The 21,709-nt window shown below is 38.2% G+C and overlaps 1 protein-coding gene across 4 annotated transcripts in view; it reads right to left on the reverse strand.

Annotated features, from left to right (window-relative positions):
• The window catches only part of CABIN1 (calcineurin binding protein 1), a 244,437-nt gene that overhangs the window by 76,627 nt on the left and 146,101 nt on the right, over nucleotides 1-21,709 (reverse strand). For all 4 annotated transcript variants that reach the window (XM_050924449.1, XM_050924450.1, XM_050924448.1 and 1 more), the window contains exons 30-33: nucleotides 16,468-16,631; nucleotides 14,261-14,357; nucleotides 12,092-12,736; nucleotides 11,159-11,233 (exon numbers count right to left, since the gene is read on the reverse strand). In XM_050924449.1, the coding sequence (XP_050780406.1) occupies nucleotides 11,159-11,233; nucleotides 12,092-12,736; nucleotides 14,261-14,357; nucleotides 16,468-16,631 (981 nt within the window). The remainder of the gene's footprint in view (nucleotides 1-11,158; nucleotides 11,234-12,091; nucleotides 12,737-14,260; nucleotides 14,358-16,467; nucleotides 16,632-21,709) is intronic.

Below are 21,709 nucleotides of genomic sequence, written 5' to 3' on the forward strand. Positions count from 1 at the left end.
ACAAAGGTCTCTCAAAGTCTATGAATGAGGTTGGAATACAACTTTGGTCTCCTTATTCTCAAGTTGTGTGTTTTAATAAAAAAGGCCATCTTTTGCCCCTTTCCTCATGGCCTCACCATATTATGATGAAGAATGAGTTGGACAAAAGAGAAAAATCTTAATTAAAGAACTATTCAGAATTCGAGAAAAGAGGTTTGGGGTTTTGTTTAGAGCTGGTTAATTTTTTTCCCCATCAAAATGTCTTTTAGGGTTTGTTTTTTGAGCCTTTAAGGATTCTCCACAATCATAACGGCTAGGAAATTACATATTTAATTCTCATTATCTTAAAATATAACATTCACATTCTGGAGTCTGTATTCTTTAGTAATACTGGTTTCATAAAAATGACAATAGCGAAGAAACAATGAAATAACTACTGAGAATCATTAAATAACTAGAAGATAATGGAACTTCAACAACAAACAATGATTTATAAAGAACAAACAATGCCAGACAAACCTGATTGTGTAATTCGTTAAAAAAAAAAATCAGTGAATGAAGAGAATGCATAATATCTAATATATTCGGACTTTATAAACACATTTAATATACAAGTCTTGAGAAACAGGGCTTTGGAGCGGAGCCTGGAGCTGAAGTGCGGAGCAGCTCCAGAGCAGTGGAGCTGCAAGTTTTTGCCTGGAGCTGGAGCGGAGCTGGAGCACAGAGCCAAAGCCCTGTTGAGAAATCCTACTCACAAGATGAATTCAAAAAGGTTTGGATCTGAATTTTGTTATAGAATGAAATCTGCCTGAAAGACCATAAACTGAGTAATGTTAAACAACAATGTACAGATTAGGAAGAGTGCCACAGCAGACAAGTGTTAAGTTTGGTTTTATTTAACTTTTTCAAGAAATATACAGAAGTGGAAGTAAACAGGATATTTATTAAATTCACATATGTTGGTAACTTGGGAAGTATTGTGGAGACAAAAATAATTGAGAAAGCCCTTTGGATGTTAGATATGTGGACAGGAAATAAAATAATACTTGGAAAAACGCAATAAATATATCTGAGGTGAAAAAAATACGAAAGATATTTAAGGAGAGGGAGAAAGCTGGAAAGCAATACAACTGGAAGAGACGGAGAATGGAATACTAGACAAGGTAGTGGACAAGAAATTAAGTAGGCATTTGCAATATAATACAATAGCAAAAAAGGCCAATGTGATGATGGATTCCATATATTATTGTTTGTATTACAGTAGGGCTGAGAGAGACAAACTATGACTTAGTCTGCAGTGTCCCAGAAACTGAACAAAAACGTATCAAGACAGTCCCTGCCTTCTTACTATCTAAACAAACAAGACAGCCAAAGGGTAGGAGGAGAAACAGATACAGAAAGTGAAGTATCTTGCCCAAGGTGACACAGCAGATCTGGGGCAGAGCTGTGACTAGAAACCCTCTCTCCCATGTGCTAGTCCAGGACCTTACTCAGTAGCTCACGTTGCCTCTTTCACACAGAAACATCAAGTCTTGGAGCAGGGAGAAGGTATTTCCTTTCTTTGGCCTTAAGTCAGCAAAGTAGTTAACCATATGTTTAAGCACATGCTTAAAATCCCATTGACTTCAGAGACTATAAGAAAACATTAGAGCTAAAAATATATAGCTTTGTTAAACAACTAAGAGTACCTTCTGAGGGGTATAAATACCACGAAGGGAGAACAACTATTTAGAGTGGTACAAAGGGGTATAACTTTATAAGCAGTGGGATGAAATTAAGGAGAACATTTAGGTGGGATATCAGAAAAACATTTCAGATGGTAAGATCTATCATACCAAAGAATAGTTTCCCTAGAGCAGTGGACTGGACAATGTACTAGAAAATATATTGAAAGGAACAATTCTGTATTTGCAGGTAAAATGGACTAGATGATCTAAAATGTCTTTTCCATCTCTAATGCTTAAATGCCTATGATTTACTGTCATGGTTTCTCGATATATATCTATGTATGTAAAATGCATGCGTGGCATATACCTCACCCAATCCATTCCAATAAATACTGCCCATGTTCTCCCATCAACCAAACCAATTCACTGGATGCGGGGAAAATCCCCAAATTGTTTCAGCAAGAGGACAAGCGACTGCTTAGCTAAAAAAGCTGAGGCTTTCACTATGTTTTAATGACCAGCAGACTCTGTCTCAGCAAAATCAGTGATTAAGAAATATTGTGAAGAAATTAAATGCTCCCTAACAATCTTTTGTTTTGGTTTGCATTTTATATCTATGTCAGCACCACATATTTACTTCTGTAAACTCATATACACTTGCCAGTACCTGGGGCCTTAATGGAGTAAATCTGGACTTGCTTTAGAAAACCTCTTCCAAACAATTTACAGAAGTGTAACAGTAGATATAATTACGTTTCAGAAACATGGAGTATCTGTGTTATTTAATTGAAGTGACTCCTCTTTACAGTTTGTGAAACTGGAAATCTAGTGTTCTCGGATTATATTTATGTCTGCACTGAGGCACATACTGCACGTTTTGTCCAGTTCAAGATCATCAAAATCTGAACATATTTGTTTGCTTTTTCCTTAATATTGTGCATTGATATAATGGTATCTTAATACAATTACTGCTAGCAGCCAGTTGTATGATAGCTCCTTTTTGGAAAAGTATAGATCTCCGTAAAATTAGTTGCACAGAGAAATAAAGTATGGGAAACACTTTCAGTTGGGGGGGAAGGTTGTGGGGGAGAGGAGAGACAGGCAGCCTTATCACCAGCTCAAGCAGATTTTATAGTATGGCTATCATTTTTTAACTCTGAAGATAATAAATATGCAGATAATCGTAAGAGGTTGATGAAACAAATTGGTCTTTTAAAAGGTAACCAATACAGGTTCTGAATAAGATATTTTAATACTTGTATTGAAAGTTCATGTATGTTAATAATGATAAAAAAAAGAGCTTTTAAAAAAAATCTTAATGTAAGGAAGCACAGCAGAATTCCTGTAAGAAAAGTACCTGAAATAAATCAATTTTCAAAAATGGACCTTGCTCATTTTAGCTAGCGTTCAATATTAGGATTAAAAGTTATTCCGATAAAACAAAAATAAATTTCTTATTGCCCTGCAATAAAGCTTGGATGTTGCTTTTGTGCAGAAAACAATCCATTCCACATCTTCTTTAACTCTCTCTCTAATCTTTCAATTCTCAACTATATGTCTGATGTAATCTGTTAAGTCCCTTTGGTTTACAGCACCATAATTTATTATTACTGAATGTTTTAAATCAAAGTTCTCCCTCTGGGGAAAATGTTTCTCTTTACTCTTATTCTACTCGGTTCCACTAAGTTGTACCTTACCTCTACTTCAAAAACAAGAAATACTGAAGATCTCCCTTTACTATCCTTATCTTCGCAAACCTCACAGGTCTGTCTCTTGAACATTACCTGAATTTGTCCTTATTTGACCCTACTTTTGCTGAAATTATTCTTCATGTCTTGTTATTTCCTGTTTTGACTACTGCAATTCCCTCTTCTCTGATGCCACCACATACATGCTCTTGAACTTGAATAGTTTTTCCCCACTCACTTTGTATTGTGACCTAGTAGGACTGAAGAAGTTAATTTCTCCTATGAGATAAGGGAATAGGAGATGGGTGTTGGTTGAGTAGGCATGTCTGGGTTGATATGAATGAACTCTCAAGAACAGTCAACATATGGATGGAGTTACCTTGGAGAGATAATAGAAGACCAACAACCAGACACTAACTGTCAGCCAAGCGATGCAAAACATGAGAGAGCAGCATGACTAGAGTTTGAAACAAAGAAGTAAGATGTTAGGAGGCTGCAATAAGAACTCTCCTGCCTAGGACTGTGGGAGGGATGGAGTCCTGGATGTTTTTGAACCAAAGAAACATGTTGTGCTGACAGCATGGACGTGTATAAGCTTTGTTTAGAATGGAAAAGCAAAAGACCCTAAAATACTGTATTCCAGTTGATTAATAATGCTGACTTGTTTTGAAAAGGCTTTTCTGTGTCACTGAAAACATATGCTGTTTGCATATCTCCCAAAAGGGCAAAGTATCCAACAAAAGATCAGGTTTTTTTTTTTTGGACTCAGTGGAGCCACAATGAGAAACAATGGTGCTGAAGCCAGGGCCCAGTCTTGGAGTAGTGGAGCTGTGGGGCAAATAAGTAGAGGCCTAGGACCTAGCACTAAAAAAAGGATGCTCCCAGAGAAACTGTATACAGGTTGGAGGAAAGCTTTCCCTTTGGATCCAAGATATTTGATAGGAAGGTTGCTATTGTCTCACTGTTTCCTTGTATTCTGTTCAGCCAATAAATCGTAGGTGTAGGACACACCACGTTAATATTGTATTATATTTAGCATGTGGGCAGTTATGTTAACATTTTTGTTTATGTCAAGATATATACTGTGCAATGCTAAATGACGCTTTTGGCATTAGTGAATACCAAGCCGGCAAAGGCAAGATACATTAACGGTGTGCCCTGGTACACGTTTGGGAGCTGCCTTCATGGCTATTGGTACCTGGAATGTGGTAAACAAGAGATGAGGAAAGGTACAGAACAACAAACTAAGGAACTTGTACAAACCGATGGGTTGGATCTTAGGTGACATTTGAAGTGCTTGTGTCTTGTACATGACCTTGCTATAAATAGAGGTAATTTTGAGGGTATATCTTCGAAATACCATTACTGTGTAAGAGGAACATGCTGCGAGATAAGAATTGTTTCCCAAAAGGAGGGATATGTATATCTCCTTTTCATATTGTATTATTTTGTCTTTAGGCAATACACTGGCTAAGCTTGGCTATTTGGTCTTTTGAACATTTTTACTATAGAACTGCAAGTGTAGTTAATCAATTGGCTATACATTTTAATCAGTAATTCCTGCCCCCTATCTGTCTTCTCCCCCTGTTGTTTCTTGTCTTAAACTAAGACTGAGGGGCAGGGACTATCTTTTTGTTCTGGCAAAATGGGGTCCTGGTCCTTTGGAAATACAAATAAATAATTATATAAACAAATATATGGTATTGTATTTCTCAAGCTAGGTTGGCAAGTGCATTTTTAATGACTGGCCAAATTTAAATAAAAATAAACTGGTTCAAATCCTCTCTGCGTCTCTTAACTTTCTCAGATGATGGAATGTTTCTCTGCCATATCACCCAATAAGATCACATAAGAGAAGTAACAGTTAAACAAACTTTTAGGGGTTGTCTACACTAGAGGGGCTTCAATGGCATAGCTGCTTTGCTGAGCTATGTCCTATAATCCCGTAATGTAGATGCATCCTACAGTGACTGAAGGGGTTTTTCAGTCACTGAAGGAACTCCACCACCTTGACTGGTGGTAACTAGGACGACGAAAGCATTCTTCCATCAACCTAGCTGTGTCTTCACCAGGGATTAAGTTGGCATCGCTATAACACTTGTATTGACTTATTTTCTGCTCATCTTTAAAGAGACATGACAAATACCAACACCCCTGAAAACAATGCTGCCAAATAGCCAGGTGAAAAACTTCCCTGACGGGGCTGGAAAAAAGTTAAAAAAGCAGGTATTGATTGGACATGCCATTCAGTTACTAGTTCTGGCCGTCAATAAAAGTCTTCAGAACAAATATGCACGCTGATTGGCTGTTACAGTGGTAAAATCTGTGCTACCTGTGGCCATGAAAGAAAAAACCCAAGATATTGGCTCGTTAAAAACAACAGAAAAATCACAGATCTTGTGAGTCTATTTTCTCATCCAACTCTCCAGTAACATAGGCCTTTCTCCTTGGGTTGCTGCTGTTTTACACATTAGCACCATTTATTTACAGGAGGTAAATATTTGCTGGTTTGAGATAAAGCAAGATTCACTCTATTGGAACCAGACAGATGTCCTGTAGAGCAAATATTCTAGTGCCTGCATATTAATTCATGGCTTTGTACTAGCAATAACATGTCATCTCCATGCTATTCAAGATCAGATCCCCAGCAGAAAAGTCTCAAACTGACTATGTTGAGTAATCTCTAAAATTCAGATTTCCACCTTCCCAAAAGGGAGTTCCTAGAAGGCTTTGAAGAAAAGCATATGTTAAATTAGAAAGTAAGTTTTATTAGAAATGACTTATTGGGAGAACTTGTTTTGTTCCAGTGTACTCTGACATCAAATCTGCTCTAACAGTTGCTTTCAAGACTACATTTGTTCGCAGTGTTCTCCCATCTCAAACTTTAGCTACTTGACTGAATAATGCATGACTTTGCTAGAGGATCTGGTGGTAAACTAGTCACATTCCCAGAATCTTAGCATCCTAAAACTAATATAACTCAATTGGTCATGCTAACCTTCTCAAAACTTTACTTAGCAGCAAATTATTTCCAGTATGGAACAACAACAGGATGGATAAAAATCAATTGTTTTTGAAAGAAAAATTAAAAAAAAGTTTTATTTACATCAGATTTTTTTAATGTTGTCATTTAAATTCAAAGTTTCTCTTTTTAAAATTAAACCTGTTATACAAAACATACTATAGTCTCTTAAAACATTAAAATAAAAATAAATATGCTGAATCCGTGAGCCTCTATAAAACTTTGAGTTCAAGGCTGCTTTTCTATATAAAGAAAGAATTAAGGAAAAAACATCTAACTTTTGAGGTCAAGCTTAATAAATATAACACAACAGGGCAGCCTAACTGAAGAGCATCTCATTTCAAGAGCTAGATGAAACTAGCAATACAAATTCCTGTCACTTTCACTTAGGCATATTTGAATATTTTCCCAGGCTGAAGTGAAATAATCAGTTAAATTCACTGACTACAGTTAATGCCTCAGTTTAATAAATAATTTAGCTGTAAATGTGAAACATGTTTTGATAAGAGAAGTTTATGTATTCAAAACATTTAAGGTTGTTTTGTTTAATAAAAATAAATTTGATATGCCATTTTGTGTGATTAATTAAATTCCAGTTACCATCCCAATAAGGCTTTGCACAAATCACAAGCAAGAAGCTAATTACCTAGTAAATAAGCAATATATCATTCATCGTTTTCTACCACACTCAAAATGTACAGTTAATAAGAATCTGAAAATACTGAGCTATATAATTTCTCTCTCTCCATACATACACACATACTAGTAGTTATTTAGCAATTGTTAACCTTCCTAGATAGCAAAAAGTTGTACCAAATCTAGTGCAAATGATCTATTCAGTTGTAAATCAACATATTTTAATGGTTAACACAACCAATGAGAGTGCACATTTCTTTAGAAAATAACAAATACAAATGGAAAAGTTGATTAAAATTGATTATTTAAATCAAGGCTATTTGGTTATTTAAATCATGATTTAAATCAAAGCACTCTGAACAAAAGCATTTTGTTTGTTTTAAGAAATTCACTACTCAGCATATTAGTTTTACAATCCAGATCACAAATCAGACTAAAAATTTTTTGTTTTAAAGGAAAAATAAAGACAATGATTTACCTTCTGATCCCAGATTTCTTTATAAAGAAACAAGTTAAAGAGTAGACTATATGGGAAGAGAAAAAGTCCCTGCTATATTGCCACTTGCACTATTTGTAGTCATTTGTGTAGTTTTAACAGGAAAATGTTACTGGCTACCCGATGGAGTCAATATGGAGAACAAGACCTGCCACTGAAAATCTAATCAAGAGAGACTCCTGCACCTCTTTCTACCTCCTTCCTTCAAGAAATAAAACAATCAGTTCTCAAGAACTTGTCAAATTGCTTCTTAAATGAAGCTGCATTGCAAAATACTCCATAAACAACTTGAATACAGAGTATAAAATGTAGTGTCCTTGCAACTATATGAGAAGTGTAACATTTAGCACATTGGACTATCTGCTCCTACTTCTCTTGCCTGCTTATATTTCTAGGAGAAAGAAAGAGATAATTTGTTTTATCTTGTTAATATAATTGTTTTAATAAATGTTAATAATGCCAATAATTAAAATCCACTACCATCACTTCTAAGATTCTACACCTGTAGAGAGTATTGTGTATTAGCAGAATGGGAAGAATTCTTGCAGCATAAAACGTTAAACCAGTATCTTCACCAAAACTCCCAAATAAAAAAAAAATAATTAAGTTGGTCTATGTGAGGACAAATGATCTAGGCCTTTAAACCAACTGCACTCTGAGACATTGTTTGACATGCTAATTTTACAAGTGCACCTGAACAATAAAAGATGTGTTTGTAATACATATATCAAGCAGAAGAGGACAAACCTCTATCAAGACAAGAAAAAGGATTTTAGTTAATGAGTGCTGCTGTAATCCTAATGCTTCAGGTTTTCATTTTTCTAATTTATGTTATGGCACTCTACATCTAAGGAATGATTAATTAAAAAAATAGAATAGAAGCCCAGGTTTAAAGATTCCCAAGTGGTGTGACTGTAGAAGTTCAATATGCTCAGTTGTCTTCTGGTTTCTGATCTCTTTTGTTCACAGACTAATGCTAATTCTAGAAGCGAATTTCTGGTTATTGTGCCTGGGGCTAACAAATTACGGTTCTTAAGTTATAAGAAAAGTCCTGTCTCAAGCATAGCAAAACATTTCTTTTGAGGAGACAGAATTAGTGAAAGACCTAAATGCATGACACAGAAACCCTCCTGTCTTCATGTTACCCATTCATTCATCAGAAAGACCTTCACCCCCATTCCTATTGTGACAGCTTTGTGGCCTTCTTGAGAGAGAGTGCAGTTTGACATTATTCAGGCTGTAATGTAAAGATCAAACAGTAATCCCAATGATCATCATAGAACTGTTGATCGAATTGTAGTCAGTCATCGCTCTACATGAATTTAATAGATTTCTAAAAAGACTTTGACACAGTGGATAGAACTGTCTATTGGAAATTGCTGCATCACTATGGAATCCCTCAGAAAACTGTGATTATTCTTCAAAAGCTTCTATGAAAATATAACATGCCAAGTAATACATAACAGCAAACTGACTAAGCCACTCAAGGTAACTACCGGCATCAGACAAGTACATCTTATGTCATGGATGACTTTCCTATTAGTAACAGATTGGGTAATGAGAAAATCCACAAACAGCCTAAGGCTTTGCAACAGACTTTCACACAGAAACTAGAAGACCCTGACTTTGCAAATAACATCAGCTTGCTGTCCCATACCCACAAAGATATGCAAGCTAAAACAAACGATCTCCAGACATATGTTACTAAGGCTGAAAATCAACACTAAGAAAACTAAAACCATGAGTATCAACCCCAATAACACTTTCTGGGATTAGCGAGCCCTAGTAGGTGAGGTAATTAACCTTTCACTGGACCAACTTCTGTTGGTGAGAGAGGCAAGCTTTCGAGCTACATAGAGCTCTTTCTCATGCTTGGGAAAGGTACTTAGAGTGCACAGCTAAATACAAGATCAAACAGATAGTTTAGCAAAAGTAGTTAGCATATGTTCTAATGGACTATTCTGGGATTGACATAGAAGAGGTCTGACACTTCACATACCTTGGCAGCATCATAAGCAAAACAGGCGGAATAGACTAAACAAATTCACAACTAGGGGTCTCAAAGTTATTTAGAACAGGGGAATTTATCTTTATAGTTTGAGACATACAAGCATGCACATAAAATTGGCCATAAGGTAAGGAGAGTAAGCAGATGAATCCACAATGGAAGTCTCTGGGACAAATCAGGAACTTTAACTGGTGGTCTAAGTAGACTGTAAAACAGGTGATACAACTTGTATCGATTAGGTATTCAGTAGATGTGAAAAATGAATGCAGCTTACTGATCTAGGAGATGTGTGTGGGATTGTAGCAAGAAAAGCAACTAAATGGGTAGATGTAGGAGAAAGTATACCTCCAGCTTATCCTTCATCCTCGTTAGTTCTTTTCCTGCTCCAGACTCCATGGTGTGTAAGTTATACTCATTTGGCAACCCCCATTAAATACCAAACTGATACAAGATATACAACAACTTTACCACTTTCATCCATTTTTCAATGTTCTTATGAATGAGGAATATATTGTATTTAAGTTATGGCTGAATTTGGCTCAGTATGTATACACAATTCTACATTTTTGGTGCAGAAAATCTCAGCCAGTAGCACTTTTTGTATCTAGCTTTACAATTTTAAAATACTACTTCTACCACTTTATATCATAGGAAAGAAATAAAAAGTTTCTAACTTGGACTTCTTTAAATATTTCAAACAAGTTTGTGTTTACTGTTCATACATTTTTGAGGGCTGTCAATCAACAATATAGCTAGATTTTTATATTTTGAAATACTGTATAAGGCATCTGAGTAATATTTAAAAACTGGCTATTGAGTAGGCACACTGGGATTTTTCCAAGATGTATTTTACTTTTTCTAGTTAGACTTCAGAGTCACTATTTCTGCTCTTAATCCATGTGTGCTGATGCTATAAACCATAAAATCCTGTGGTTTTGTCAACTCTGTGGTTTGCCAGCAACATGAATCACCATAGGACACACCTACTGACCTGTTTGCTCTTTCTTCTTGGCTTTAGGTCTCTCTCCAAGGGCAGGTAAATAACCATCTGCCTTCAGGTTCCACAGCTGTTGCTTGGAGTACAACCCAGAAACCAGAGAGTTGCTGGGTGACCATGAAAAACGAGACCTTTACATGTAACAATACATACAGATCTGTTGCTGCTGGTCCAAAGGTTTAGAAGATTTAGATAGAGGAGTCATTGTACAAGTAGGGAAATCACTCTGATTTCCACTGTTAGCTACCTACATCTCTCATCTTAAATCAGGTCACCTCAATTGTGCAATAGATTACAAGTCATCACAATCCCGCAACAGCCTTTGTAATGACTGATATCATAAAAATTGATGAGGGGAAAGAGAGTATAAAGAGTTAGATAAATAAATTTCAGCCAGTGGACAAAGAAAAAAGGAAATGTGACAAAGGGCTAAGAAACAAATAAGAATTGAATTATCCTTAGCAACAAACACTTGATTAAACATTCAAAGTGTGAAACCTCTCCTCCCTCCGCCCGATCTCCAACGATACTTGTTCCTCAAAAATAATGTTAAGAGGAAGCAGATGTTTCTTACGAGACTTAAAGACCCTAGAATGCTAACTATCGGACCATAAAATAACAGTGTTGATGATGGTAAAGGGATGAAAGAATGGTTTAGTGCTTACCTGTTTCTGTGCTGAGGCTCCCATATGAACCTGACAGAACTTGACTGCCTGTTCCAAGGCTGCTTCCTCATCCACCTGAATAAAGGAGGACACTTGATGAAGCCAGGATGATTTAGTAACTGGCAGAAAAGCTACCACTGATTTCAGTGCAGCAGAAGCAGGCCCTTGAGTTCCAGCACAGTGTGGGTATGACTTTCCATCTTGCAAACAATGCCCTTGTCCTGGCAAGAGACTCTGTAGCAAAGTGCCCCCTTGCCCAGAGGCAGTTTGGTGGGATGGTATGAGGCCATCTGAAATATGCGGCTCCTTTTATATTTTGTTGGATACAGTGTTCACTGTTGCTACCACTGATTTCACTGATACACTGATACTGATACCACTGCTCTGGTTTAAGCAGATTGATTAATATGTCACCAGTGCAATAGGCAGATTCAGACTTTATGCTAACAAAGCCACTGCAAAATTTCAAGCTGGGAAGTGCTGAAGGCCCACTCTCTATTGCCCAAGTGTATCAGCTATCAGTGAACCCTACTAAACAAGGAAGTGAAAAAGATAGTCCCTCTTGCACCCTCTCTGCCAAGATCATAAACCAAAAATGTTTGTTAAAAGTAGTTGTTTTAATGTACTTTACCTCATAGATAGGACATGATGCAACTCCAAAAATTAAGAGCTCCAAAGTAAGGATGCATTAGGGATTTATGTTCCTAACATAGGTGACATATTTTGATTAATAATAACTCCCTGCCATCTGAGTCATAAAATGACAATGGTAACAGAGAGACAAGGTGGGTGAGGTAATATCTTTTACTGGGGCAATTTCTACTGAAGAGAGACAAGCTTTAGAGAGAGACAGAGAGCTCTTCTTCAAGTAACAGAGGAAGCTGTTTGCCCATAATCTACAGAGAAAGTTGAACTGATAGTAAAATCACTTGCCTGTTTAATCAGCATGTATGTTTCTGACATGATCTTCTCAATCCTGCCCAGGTCATAGGCCATGACCTTCTGACCTTGTTGCCACACCCGGTAGGCATCCAGTAACAGAGTTTTCCCAGACTCTGCATCATCTAGTAACTTCCTCTTTCTGTTTGACCTCTGGACAGCTTCCTCTGCAGGTGCTGCCTGAACTGTTCCTTTAGTTGACTGCTGTTGTTGCTGTTTTGAGCTGATACTTAACTCTTCCAGAGAGAGTTCTGCAGTTCTGCTTTCAGGGGTTTTGTCCTTTGAATTCCTGCCAGACTGAACAGGATCTGGCTCAGTATGTTTAAAAGAAGAATCAATTTTTTCAGGGTCTTTGGAATATCCATCAAAATCCATGGGCTCAACTGAGCCAGGCCTGAGAACCTCTTTCATCTCCTTGTCATTCTTAACCTCTTGTTCTAATGTGTCCATAGCATTGATGGTTTGTCCCTGGGTCACTTCTTTTACTCCATTCTCAGTACCACATACTGCTCCATCAGAGAAAGCTGGCTTTTTGGGAAGGACCTCCTTCCCCTCTTCAGCACTAGCTTTGTTGGAAACGTCTGTTGTCATCTTTCCTAATGCAAGGCTACAAGATTTGGAACCTTGATCTTCTGAAACCTTTAAAAAAAGATCATCCTTTTTAATTATCACTGAAATCAGAAGCAGCTTAGAATTTGAAAAGCTAACTACAGGTCACATGAAGGCTGACAATAAGGACCATTGTTATGTTGCTGTCTTTGGTGCTAAAGAGAATGAGTTTATTTAGTGTTCATTCTTGCTTAGTCCTAAAAAAAAAATCAGTTAAAATTAATTCAAGTCACTAGCTTTAAGACTGGTTATAATACCCTGATGAAAAGACCACAGTTGAACCAATAGCACAAACTGAATCAAAAATGCAATGGCAGGTTTATTTTATCCTTAAAATTCCTTTTGCTGCTTCAGTCTATGCCATATATTTGATTAGGTAAAATCAGCGTTTAAATAGCTAGAAATTTCCCCCATCGTACTGCAACCAAAATCAAATTATTTCTTTTGGCACCTAAACACTAACATCAATTTCATAATCTTCATTCTGGTTTCTAAGACATAACCTTCTCTTGTGGTTAGAGGCTTAAAAGATATCATGGACTCTTATCTAACATTTGAACATTATGATTTGCAGTAGTGAAATATATCTTTGGAATATCACTAGAGTATACCTTCTCCTCTTTCAGACCACAGCTGATATAAAATGCTACTGCTGTCATTCTTACTAAACCCAGATGGAAGAACTGCACGACATATAAAAGGTCCAACTCCTTCAAACGTGCTTTCAATGAGTTTAGTAGTTTGTACTCTTCTTAACCAAAGAAATCCTTAGACCAGAGCTCTTCCCTTGATTTGTTTGCCTAATATGCTTCCAAGTTCCAGGAAAGTTAGTCTGAGGATTTATCTATACAGCAAATTACTGCATGGCAAGCCAGGATGTGAATCTACAGCACACTAGCTTGCTGCACAGTAACATCAATGTGGACACTGCTACACTGCAACCAGAATGCAGCATGGCGTGCTCTACTCTAGGACTTTCATTGCACTGAATCAGTGTCCACATGGGATGCTACCGCGAGAAAAGCTGATGTGCTGTAGACTGGCACGCTGGCTTGCCTCATAGTGACCTGCCATGCAGATAAGCCCTGATACTGATTTAACTTGCAAATAATATGGAATGTTGGATGCTCACTGATTCAGCAGTTTAGCTCTTTTTCAGAGAGACATATGACTATTCTTTTATTCCTTTCACAAAATGACTGGAATCTGATACCACTTAATGAAAGGGGCTATAAACATAACATGCATGTGGCTGTGAAGAAAAAGTATTAAAGAAACAAATCCAGACCTACAGAGTCTAGGGCTATTCTACTAGCAGAGCCTCTGGTTGTGCTAACTAAAGATCCTGGGCCAGATTATGCTCACTAGCATTGTTTGTACACTAATGGAATTGCGTGGGGGTGAGAGCAGTTATTTCTGACTTCCACAAGTTTAAGGAAAAGCAGAATCAAACCCACTCTTCATGAACGTCTCTGGTTTGCACGACTGAGCAACAGGCCACCACTGCACTGCACCACTGAAGTTGTCTGGACAGTTCCACAGATGCTTTCTTACCTCTGTCAGCTCGTTAAGTGTGTCCTCCAATACTTTCACTGTGAGAACAAAGGCTCTTTGTGCAAGAACCTGGCGATCTGCATCCCGTAAGTACTTCCTATGCCACAATAAGAAAGGAAATTAAGCATCAAAAAGTTCTAGGGTTTTAAAAACAAGAACTAATAAATATAAACTTTCTAAAAAAATAACATCCGTTTAGAACAGATGTTGCAGGAAAAAAGCCAGCAAAAATTTACACTTCTACACCAAACTGCTTCAAACTTCCCCCATATCCCTCCCAAGTTTGACAGGTACTTTGTGGAGAACGGTATTTGTATTGGCAAGACACTGATACTATTATCTATGGGTGTGAAAAATGTGGGAAATGGTGCACAAATTTTCCCAAACAACTCTTCAATACCCGTCAAATTCTGGCCTACATAATCTTCGTTAGCCAAAACCTAGACCTCTCCTGAGCAGAGGATGTCAATTATGCAGAATTAGGTTGAATTGCGAGGTGGCTTTTGTAACATGGATAAATGTCCATTTGAGGCTAAGGGAGGATCAGCAGATTATTTTCACTTGTGTTCCAAGTTGCCTTTGAACCCAGATTTCTAGAGTTAAAAAGCTAGTGAATTAACGCATACAATTCTTAACTATTATTTTACATTAAATCCTAACTATTTACATTAAGCGCCACAGAAAAGTGATGTGAATTGGGTGGAACCCACTTAAACTACATATTTAACCCACCCCAATGAAACACTGTAGCCTCACTGAGTTGCAATTCCTAATTGTGTATTTCACTTTAAAAGAAAGTTTTCAGAGAAAACGTTCTCAGCAACCAGCTTCATACATCCAGTGTGATGAAAAACAGCATTTCAGCCTCAAAGTTGACTATTTATAACCAGAACTGGCTACAAATGCAGGAACTACATTTAGTCAGAAATGCACCAACTGTAATGTGTATTTTTATAGCATTTACCTAATCAAACCATTTTCGGTTTTGTTTTTCAAATGAATGATTACTGAATTGATGACAATTCTCTGATTTATTACAATGGACAGTTTATCTGAATTAGGTTAAAGGCACAAAGAAAAACCTCCTTTAGTAAACTAAAAATATCAAATATACCTGGCACATGCTATATATACCCCAATATTTTCACTTACAGGCGCCTCACATGGCTATAGCTTGCTCTGGTTGGCACAAGTGGACCATATTTTAGACATGTTAAGAATACTCTAAACTTCAGTAAATGATTATGCTGCATTCTGAACACAGCCATGGACCAGCCTGGTATAAATTTAAAGCCTTCTGTCCTCCAGTACTTTTGATATGCTAAAAATTAACATATTTTTGGCTGCAACTTTGCTGAACATGTGATCACATATACATGAATGTACTGTACCATATGCAAACTCACAAGCTCTCATACACTGAAAAACATACACAGTGAGCTGTGTAATGTTTCCAGCCACTACAGCCTGCTACCATGCATCTTAATTTGAATTTCTTAAAAACTGCATCCTGTACATATTTCCTTCTCAGTAACCAACTGGAATTTTACTGTGTTTTTAATTTACCCTGCAATATTTAAATTACGGCCTTTCTGCCTATATATGCAGCCAACATTAAAATGGCATTCTTTCAAATAAAATTAATGTAATTAAAATTAGATCACTCCTGTATTAGATTAACTCCTACATTGTGGCAGTTGCCAAGAGCCCCAGTTAGGGGCTAGTCAGTCACTTAGGAATTGCAGCGACACAGGAGGAGTGTCTGAGCCTCAACTCCTGAACATGCCTCCTGTGCCAGAGGGGAGAAAAGGGGGAGTATATATTACTATGGTGCCTCTAGGACACCTATGGTTCTTCTCATATAAGAGGACTCCTCAGGTCAGGTAAGCCAGCTCAATGGCTGCTTTGTGCTGGAGGAGTGTAAAGCAGCTCTAGTAGGGATAAGAATTTGACACCAGGAGTCATAGGTCTCAGTACCATTTTTAAGCATAGTCAAACTGCCTCAGAACTATATTAATTCACTCTCTTGAAATATGTTCTTCCTCCAACAGAAATGTAATTTATGGTGTTATAGATCAGGTTTTATTTTTATTTTTTAAATCAGTTAAGGATTTTTCCAAAGAAACCGAAAAATGGGGAGGGGAGGGAGGAATATTCAAAATGGAAAGAAAAGGTTTGCTAAGTGAAGACTAAACTTATGGCCTCACTTTCCCTGATCAGGTGTCCTCTGCAGCATGGACGAGACTTTCAGTAGGGTGTTGTAATCCTTGAGCTGAGACAGCACATTCAACAGCAAGACAATGGAGCGGTTCATATGAGATGCAAAGCTGCCTGGACGGTCAATTTCATCCACGGGGATTCGCCAGATTCCCTGCAAAGAAATCAAGAGAAGAAATCTCTAAAGATGGATCTGTAATAAAAGACAGAACAGAAAACTAAAAATATGGACCAGGTTCCTCTGTATTCTGTGGATACTGTTTCAGCATGAGACGGGTTACAAGGATGAACTAATGCAACGGTTCTTTATATAAGGAAATGTAGATAAGGAACAGAGTCTCACAGAATCCACAGTACGCACCTTAGATATATTTGCCAACCAATTCCTGAAAAAGGCAAGAGAAGGTTAAATATTATGAGGGTTTTTTCTCAACCTCACCTAAATTCAAAGGTTTTAGTGTTTTGGTTTTACAAAAACCAGATCTCATTAGCAAACAAGACAAGCTAGCCTATCCTTGAATGCCTGAAAATTTTTTTCCCCCGATCTAATTCAGAGACTCACAACTGTCAGCCAGCTATTGTAGGAGTGTATCTTCAAATAGACTGTTAGCATAAAGGCTTCACCTGCTTGGTGGTTGCCAAGCATTAGCCATGGAGCAACCAACCTTTGGTCTGGTACCAATAATGTGATTCCTTACAATTCAATTTCCCCACTGGCAAATTTTAAAACACACCTGTGCTCACATCCTGAACTCCTAACTAAATCTCAAGAGCCAAAGGAATCTTTGGGAAAGACACTGGTGTCAAATGGACAGTTATCATTAAATTATGACTAGTCAGCATGAATTTTGCAATGCTTAACAAATCTGAGGGGACTTCCTCCCCCATATTAATAAGATGTATTTAAGATGGATGTTAATCAGGTTTAAAAAATTATGTTCAAACTATATCCATACATCAGTGGTGGTGGCAGAGATCACTGACTGTCTGGACAGGGGCCATCTGAATAACAAATACTACTGTTGCTATGCCCATACCAACTCTCCCACTATTTCCCTTGTTCAATGACAGAAATTCTCGAGGGGTACATCTGCAGAATGGAATCCTCATCTTGACCATGCCATTTAATAATGTTGTAGGAAGAATCTCATTGAATTGAGAATACCTGCTGAAGAGGTGAACCCTGCTTTTCAAACTTGTCCAGAGAGCAAGTCATATAAATATTTAATCTTTCATTTTTGTCTGAAGGTCTTGTTTTGCTAATTTTAGGTGTACTCTAAATGTGAGGAAAGTTCTTTAGAATTTATTACAAGGTGGAAGTGAAGAAACTGATTACAGCAAAGAACATATGACAGCTGAACATCAAAAACAGCTATGTAAAAAGCCTGTCCACAGTAGGTCTGCCTCCTACTCCTTTTTGGTGAATTTGCAGTTCCACCTCATATAATTTATTTAAACATTTGCAAACCCTCTTATACTCCCCACTATTTGAGGGCCATGTTTTCAAAAGAGAAGCACTGACTTGAGCTATGCATAATACACAGAGGTTGTCCAGCAGACTTTTCCTTCTCTTGCTTTCCACAGTGCTCTTTTTTCCAGTCATCCTTTTTTTGTATCAACACTTCGCCATTCTTCCTTCTGCTTCTTCCAACTTTATCAGCAAACTTCATCCCTTTATTACAGTTTACTTATTCCAGGTAAACAGAATAGTAACTACAATTGTTCTGAGATGGTCCTTTGTGGCATTACTGTCACTTCCCTCCACCTCAGAGGTAGGCAAACTTTTTGGCCTGAGAGTCACATCTGGGAATGGAAATTGTACAGCAGGCCATGAATGATCACAAAATTGGGGGTTGGGATTCGGGAGGGGGTGAGGGCTCTGGCTGGGGGAGTGGGCTCTGGGGTGGGGCCAGAAATGAGGAGTTCAGGATGTGGGAGGGGGGCTCTGGGATGGGGTAGGGGGTTGGAGTGCGGGGTGTGTGTGAGGGCTCTGGGATGGGGCTGGGGATGCAGGAGGGTACTCCGGGCTGGGAACGAGGGGTTCAGAGGGTGGGGGGGGGGAGGAATCAGGACTGGGACAGGGAGTTGGGGTGTGGGAGGCAGTCAGGGTTGCAGGCTCCAGGTGGTGCTTACCTCAAGCAGCTCCCGGAAACAGCAGCATGTCCCACCCTCCAGCTCCTACATGGAGGCGTGGACCCCACTCTCCAGTGGGAGTGTGAGGGCCGGATTAAAACGTCTGAAAGGCCAGATGTGGCCCCCGAGCCACAGTTTGCCCACTCCTGCTCCACCCCTAACTGTTACTTTTCACAATCATTCTCTGTTTTGATAAAACTGTGCTATCAAGCAGCTCACTATCTAACACTTATTGACCTTGTAGATTAAAAGTGAAATATTGCATTGAAAGCTTTCTGAACGCACAAAATAAGTCTGTAGAGAGAAAGGTCTCTTGGCTGTAAATATTTTTAAAATATTAAAGTCCTGTGACTATGCTTCTTGGCTTCACCTGGATGCACCAATTCTAAAGAGGATACACAAAGCAGCAAGGTTATCATTAAATTGGTTCCCACCAAATCTTCAAAAGTTAGTTGACTTCAATGATGGCAACACACAAGTAGATAAAAACAGTCTTCCCAGCTGATGCAGCCCTACAAGTCAATTTATTGTTCATTTATAAATTAATCATACACAACTCTCTATCTCATCTTTCACTTGCATTATGTAGCTCACTCAGAGCAAACTTTAGAACATGGCACCAGAAATCAGTAGACAATGCTTTCCCCCAGCTTATTCCCATCTGCCCAGTGACCATTTTAACTACTTTCCCCCACACACTGGGTATCAGCTGGAAAGTTAGAGGATGACCATTCTACAGGTCTCCAAGGACTCTTTGTTTGAAAACTAAAGTCTGTGGCAGTATTACCACTCAGTAAACTATTTTACAACATGTTATGATTATCAAATCATCTAACCAAAATCACTATCGGGGAAATAACTTTCAGGCAGCATTAACTGCTTGTGGAGAAAGGTTCACCTCCACACACTTCAAGCCTCCAGAATGCTCAAGTTCAACTGAGCACAGTTTACAATGTTTCATTTCTACAGTTATGGCATTACCATATTTTGGTACTGAACAAGAAAAAATATTAATGTACTGTGTACAGTCCTACATACATACATAAATGTGCTGAAGAAAATAATCCAGGTGCCATACTTACCTTTAAACTCATCTCCTTTCAATGCTCTAGAATTAGAGTGAAGAAAGAGATTTAAAGGGAAGATTCTTCATCAGCTCTTGCACTGACTTTTCATCGTCTTGCAATGAACTATACAGCTTTATACAAGTGCACTTAATTAACTATGATTACTCCCCTATGCTATCTACTCATCTTGTCTTCAGACCCAATTGTAAAGCATAAAAGAATGTCGTTAAGAACCAACTACCTTGCTTGCTTTCCTTCAACTGTACTTTTGCATTGTGATGTGAAAAACACCAGATGTTTAAGCAGTCAACCAGAATCCTACCAGGGCCTCCAGCTGAAGCCGAATCCCACTCAATCTCACAATCTAAGTTGAGTTAAAGATACATCTTCATCCAGAGTACTCCCAGAAGAATCCCACACATATACATAAAGAAGGATCTAGCCAAGTCTTCACTGGTTGTCATCTATCTCCAGGGAAAATGTATTTCTGAATTCAGAACACAAGAACTGCAATAAAAAAATCGGCTATTTTTAAAAGCCTTTTCTCAGCACTCCAGAAAGCTGGAACTCTTAGCCAGAACAAAATACACCATATAAATGCACTTGCTGGAGCTGCCATGGAACCAACTGGGGAGCAGACAGGAAAAAGTTACTCAGTCTGACTGACATACCATTAAGTTTTCAAATTATTTGAAAGGTACATTTTTTAACCAAATGTGCCCTTTAATGTACTCGGACTTAACAGTGCAGACATTTTAGACCCAGCACAGACTGACAACATTTGCAGTCCTCTTCAGGGTTTCTGTTACTTATAATCACTATCCAGGTCACTTGGCAGAGGTTCTCCCACCCGATCAGTCACTGAACGGAATTTATGTTCAAAACACCACTCTGTTGCACAGCTTCTGTGTACTGGCCACCATTCTTTCAGCCTTACGGCTCTTCTCCCTTCTGTTACAGCCAACAGAGCTGTTTACATGAAATCAAGAGAAGGCATGAGAAGCTTTAAAAAGCTTCAAATGCCTCCAGGGTCCCAGAACTCCAAACCTCCATAAACAAACACTCTGCTCCCTCCTAACAAATTTTACAATTCTGTTTTGCATTGTTAATAAAAATCTGCAGCTAAGTGAAAATCTGAGGACAACATAAAATAAACTAAATTTTACATCAAAATAAATACCACAAATTATACTGTATTGATTGCATTGTTCATTTTCACATTTATTTCAGGCTGCTGCAGAATTTCCATTTGCTGCAGAATTCAGCACTAAAGCAAGAGGGAGGATGTTGCTGCAGTATTCAGTTCCAGCTTAATGCAGGGTACATGAAGGCTTGTAGACAGGATTCAGAAAGTATCCATTGTGCCCATCTCAACCATTCTGAAAACAGATAGGCAGGCAGTGCTAACTGCTCCATGCTGCTTACATTAGCATTTTTTGAGAGAAGGGATTCCCCAAGGATTAGGAATCTCTCTTTGGGGAGAAAAAGCAGACTATCCTCAACAAAATGAGACTTCTGTGGCTTTCTACTGACACTATACAAAAGTACTCTAACAGATTAAGTATTTGAGAATTCTGGGCACAGAGCGACATTCTCAGTATGCAAGTTACTGGATTAGCTATAGGATTTCTGTTCTTGGCAACAGTTCTTAAACGAAAGGAGTGACCCCATGTCACACTCAAGATGTTCCTATCCAGTTGTGACAAGCAATCCCCTGAAACAATTACACTATAACTATAACAGAATCAGGGCCTTCAAGTTTCATTAGGGTTGTCTCTCCTGCTTCCTCCATGAACCTCTCAAGAGCGCAAATCACTCCAAAAGGGGGCAGAGACAGGGTCATAACCCTTTCCCTGCACTGGCCCACAGCAGAGATCATACACATCAGGTAGGAAGGAAACATACTGGACTCCTAAATCAAACAGGCTCTCTACCACAGTTCTGGCCGATGATTTTCTTAAAGTACTGATGATATAAACTAAGACACAATAAAACTATTAACTAAACAAAGCAACCGGAGAGACCCAACTCA

This window comes from Gopherus flavomarginatus, chromosome 15 (genome assembly GCF_025201925.1).
Source record: "Gopherus flavomarginatus isolate rGopFla2 chromosome 15, rGopFla2.mat.asm, whole genome shotgun sequence".
Classification (NCBI taxonomy): domain Eukaryota; kingdom Metazoa; phylum Chordata; order Testudines; family Testudinidae; genus Gopherus; species Gopherus flavomarginatus.